Source organism: Lutjanus erythropterus, chromosome 11 (genome assembly GCF_056507025.1).
Source record: "Lutjanus erythropterus isolate fLutEry1 chromosome 11, fLutEry1.hap2, whole genome shotgun sequence".
Classification (NCBI taxonomy): Eukaryota; Metazoa; Chordata; class Actinopteri; order Lutjaniformes; family Lutjanidae; genus Lutjanus; species Lutjanus erythropterus.
In genome coordinates, this window is record NC_139327.1 from 41708469 (window position 1) to 41713468 (window position 5000).

General features: G+C 44.3%; 1 protein-coding gene across 1 annotated transcript in view; it reads left to right on the forward strand.

Annotated features, from left to right (window-relative positions):
* apbb3 (amyloid beta (A4) precursor protein-binding, family B, member 3) overlaps nucleotides 1-5000 on the forward strand; it is a 21366-nt gene that overhangs the window by 6758 nt on the left and 9608 nt on the right. Inside the window, exons 2-5 of the mRNA XM_084730238.1 lie at nucleotides 1252-1415; nucleotides 1525-1583; nucleotides 1668-1716; nucleotides 3600-3749. Of these exons, the coding sequence (XP_084586364.1) occupies nucleotides 1252-1415; nucleotides 1525-1583; nucleotides 1668-1716; nucleotides 3600-3749 (422 nt within the window). The remainder of the gene's footprint in view (nucleotides 1-1251; nucleotides 1416-1524; nucleotides 1584-1667; nucleotides 1717-3599; nucleotides 3750-5000) is intronic.

A 5000-nucleotide genomic window follows, 5' to 3' on the forward strand; every position in this document is an offset into this window, starting at 1 on the left:
GGAACTTCCAAATAAGGTCAAAGGTCAAATCAGAAGTCAGGATTAATATGTAGAAATGATAACCTGATATTAAGATATAAAACACACACACACACACACACACACACACACACACACACACACACACACACACACACATATATATGTGTATATATATATATATATACACATATATATATATATGTATATATATATATGTGTATATATATATACACATATATATATATATATGTGTATATATACATATATATATATATATATATATATATATGTGTATATATACTGATTTTCTGACAGAATTTCACTGCTGACATGTTATTTTTTATTATTATTATCAGAAGTGAAGTTTGGCTGAATGATTGACTTCTCTCTTCAAACAGTCGTACCTGGTCGGTCCAGGTGATACAGCTGAAAAACCTGACCTTATTGTGATGTTTCATATTGGTCAATATCAATAATTATTGATCGTGTAGTTCATGACTGATGACATGTTGTGTACTCCAAAGGGTGGAAGTGTCTGAGGTGATAAATTAACGACAGCTGCAATGATTAATCGAGTAACTGATTATTATTTGATTAGTAAATTTTCATCAACTATTTTGATAATTGATGAATCACTTTGAGTCATTTTTAAAGACAAAATAAGTCAAAATGATCTAATTCTAGCTTCTTAAATGTGAACATTGCCGAGATTTTTTCTGGTCTCTGTCATGTCCTTTACACCATCTTGGACTTTGATCAACATTTTTCACCGTTTTCTGGATCAAACAACTAATTGACAATGAAAATAATCATTACAGGAAAGATGCTCCACATGACAACATGATTGTGACAGGGTTAATTAACAGATTAATTGAAAAAAAAAAAAAATCAACAATGGAAATAATCAATGGTTTCAGTCAGTTAAGCTTGTTGTGTTTACTGACCTCTGCTTCTTAGGATTTTTCAACATTTAATTCAACTTACTGAAGAGGCCAGAAAGTGTTTTTAGTGTTGATATCAGGACCAAGACGTCCTCGTCTGTCCACTGCTCATTGTTTAGCAACTCGAGTTGAGTCTGCTGCTAACGGGACGCCACATGTCCACCTGTGTCTTCAGTTCATCAGACAGTTAGTCTGCAATGAACACTGCAGCCTGCAGGGGGCGCCGGACAGGTCTGAGCTCTATCTTCATGTGTGTGTGTGTGTGTGTGTCTGTGTGTGTGTGTGTGTGTGTGTGTGTGTGTGTGTGTGTGTGTGTGTGTGTGTGCAGACAACATCTGGACAGACCAGAACCTGCTGCTGGATCCAGACCTTCCCTCTGGCTGGAGAACCATCAAAGACTCAACGGGAACCTACTACTGGCACGTTCCGACCGGCGCCACCCAGTGGCAACATCCCCGACTCAGTGGGACGCCGCAACTGCTTGACACACAGGTTAGACTTTATTTACCTCAGTTAGTCCAGATTAACTCAGTTAGTCCAGTGTAGTTGAGTTAGCCTGTATTAGCTCAGGTTTGTCTTCTTCTATGGTGTTGTATCTCAGCAGGAGGAGGCTGGACAGCAGAGCTCCAACAGAGAGACAGATGGACACCCTGAGGCCAGGTAACAGTACACACACACACACACACACACACACACACACACACACACACACAGTCTTTACAGGTTATATGATTTTTTTTGCAGGTCTTCATGGCATGAAGATTATCTCACCAACCACGACCCCAACTCCAAGGTAACCATAACAACAACAGCATCTACAATAATAATAATAATAATAATAATAATAATGCAAACAGAATTGTGTTGCTTAAATACCAACAACTACAGAATCTAGAATCTAGAATTAGACCTGTATAATCTTTTGTTGCAGTTTGACTTACAATGTTCTGACAGCATCACTGTTGTGATAATAATGACATTACAGCAGAATCTCTCCTGTAATGTTGCTTAAAATGATAGTTCACACAAAAAACAAATGAATGGTGACCAGTTTTAAATTGTAAAAAAAACAACAACACGTCGTGACATTAAAACTTGAAACACAGAGAAAGAAACTCAGAGGCCGGGCAGATGAGTGGAACTGTTCCAGAGAACATCCTGAGTGGAACTGTTCCAGAGAACATCCTGAGTGGAACTGTTCCAGAGAACATCCTGAGTGGAACTGTTCCAGAGAACATCCTGAGTGGAACTGTTCCAGAGAACATCTTGAGTGGAACTGTTCCAGAGAACATCCTGAGTGGAACTGTTCCAGAGAACATCCTGAGTGGAACTGTTCCAGAGAACATCCTGAGCAGACAGGAAGGAAGGAAGATGGTCCAGCAGGACAAAGTGTTTGGACTAGCAGTGAAGGAGAACAGGAAGGGCAGCCAGCACCAGAACATCCAGCTGCAGGTCGGGTCGAGCTGTTGGATAAGTCTGGAGAACATCTGGTGACTCTAAACAGGAAGTTGATTACAGGGCTGGTGGGCTGGAGACCAGCTGCTGAGCCGGTGGAGCCGGTGGCGCCGGTGGAGTCGGTGGAGCCGGTGGAGCGGTGGAGCCGGTGGAGTCGGTGGAGTCGGTGGAGTCGGTAGAGCCGGTGGAGCCGGTGGCGCCGGTGGAGTCGGTGGCGCCGGTGGAGCCGGTGGAGTCGGTGGCGCCGGTGGAGCCAGTGGAGCGGTGGAGCCGGTGGAGCCGGTGGAGCCGGTGGAGCCGGTGGAGCCGGTGGCGCCGGTGGAGTCGGTGGCGCCGGTGGAGCCGGTGGAGTCGGTGGCGCCGGTGGAGCCGGTGGAGCGGTGGAGCCGGTGGAGCCGGTGGAGCCGGTGGAGTCGGTGGAGCCGGTGGAGCCGGTGGAGTCGGTGGAGCCGGTGGAGCCGGTGGAGACTAGTGGAAGCAGGGACAGCTGTGGCCCAGTAGGAACAGGAGGAACAGGAACAGCCAGACCGCTGACTGGAGAACAGGAACGTGTGTCTGCAGACCTAGAAGCAGGTGAGATGAAGGAACACTCAGGAACAGATGTGTTGTCAGCTGACTCAGGACTGGACAGCTGAGTTCCTGGGATCCTGAGCAACATTGATGAGAGCGAGTCTTTCGAAGGCGTCCAACTGTACCTTCTTATTTTTCTCCAGATGTTTTAGCAAAGCATTGATATTTGGCAACCAGGAAATGAGACTCAACAATCAGCTTTCTCTGATTCTGATGGTCTCAAGCATGTGAAATGCATTCTGGGATATTTGGCTCCTGATGGTGCCTGAAAAACCAGCTGGAGTGAGACCTCTTCTTTCTGATTCAGAAGTCAGACTGGGATGGAAGACTATGATGTCAGAGGAGTTAAAGATGACATCATGACTAACTAACAAACATACAGTAATAATAATAATAATAATAATAATAATAATAATAATAATAATAATAATAATAATAAAGTGATGTTTGCTCACTCTATTCTGCTGTTCTAATCTATTCTAATCTCTCTCTCTCCTTGTTTGTGTCTACCTCTCTCTACCACAGTTTTATACAGCATTAATCTGAATCTGATTAATCTGAATCTGTCTCTCTCTCTCTGCCTGTCTGCCTCTCTGTCTGTGTCCTAACAACTCACTGACCGTTTAATCTCACCGTCTGTCTGTCTGTCAGTGTTTTTCCGTGCGCTCTCTGGGCTGGTTGGAGGTGGAGGAGGAGGACCTGTCTCCTGGTCGCAGCAGTCTGGCTGTCAGTAACGTCATCCAGCAGCTGTCTCACTGCAGCAGCCCCGAACACAGAGACAGGCCAGGGGCCTGTGGGGAGGTGAGACACCTACTGACCCTGAACCTGTCTGTGTCTCTGTGGACTGAAGTCTTCACAAACAGACCCTGGCTGAATTAAACTGCAGAATATTTTATTTAATTTTTTTCAATGTTTGAAGTATTTTGAGCTTCAGACAAGTTTAAACTATCAGGATGTTACAAACCCAAACTCCAAAAATGTTGAGACATTCTGTAAAACATAAATAAAAACAATGATTTGCAGAAAACGTCTCCACCTGTATTCAGTTGAATCCAGAACAAAGATCAGATATTTCCTGATCAGACTGATCAACTTTAATGTTTGTTGTAAATCTGCAGTTTCTCTCTGTGATCCATCATCTTTTCTTCTGACACTCAGTCAGTGTTTGTTGAAGTTTTAAAGGTCAATTCTGTCTCATTCTTTCTTGATATTCGTCTTCAGCTGATCAACAGTCCACAGTCTCTGTTGTCCTGTTTTGTCCTTCATGATGCACCACACATTTTCAATGGGAGACACGTCTGGACTGCAGGTCCAGGTCTGGACTGCAGGTCCAGGTCTGGACTGCAGGTCCAGGTCAGTCTAGGACCTGAACTCTTTTACTATGAAGACACGCTGTTGGAACACGTCCACAACGTGTCTCAGCATCGTCTCTCTGAAATAATCAGGGACGTCTCTGAAGAAGACGTCAGTGATGGCAGCATGTGTCTCTCTGAATCCGTCCAAACATCACAGCTGCTGTCTGTTGAAGTCAGTGCTGGGAACAATCTAGACGGTCCTTTTCCTCTTCAGCCCGGAGGACACGACGTTCATGATCAGTGAAAACAGTCTGAAATGTGGACTCGTCAGACCACAGGACACTTTTCCTCTTTGCGTCCGTCTCAGCTGAGCTCTGGTCCAGAGACGTCTGCAGCGTCTCTGGATGTTGTTGATATGTGTCTTTGTCTTTGAGTCTGAACTCACATTTGTAGATGCAGAGACAAACTGTGTTCCTGAGTCCATGTAGTGTCCTTTATACACTGATGAGGGTTTTTAATGCAGCGCTGCCTGAGGGGTCAAAGGTCACAGACAGTCAGTGTTGGTTCTCAGAGATTTCTCTGGATTCTCTGAAACCTTTAATGACATCATTGATTGTAGATGTGAAATCTATAAATTCCTGCAGTTCTGTGTTGACAAACGTTCTTAAACTGTTTTCACAAAGTGGTGAATCTGACCCCGTCCATGTTGGTGAACCACTGAGCCTTTCCAGGACGCCCCTTTAATACCCAATCATGA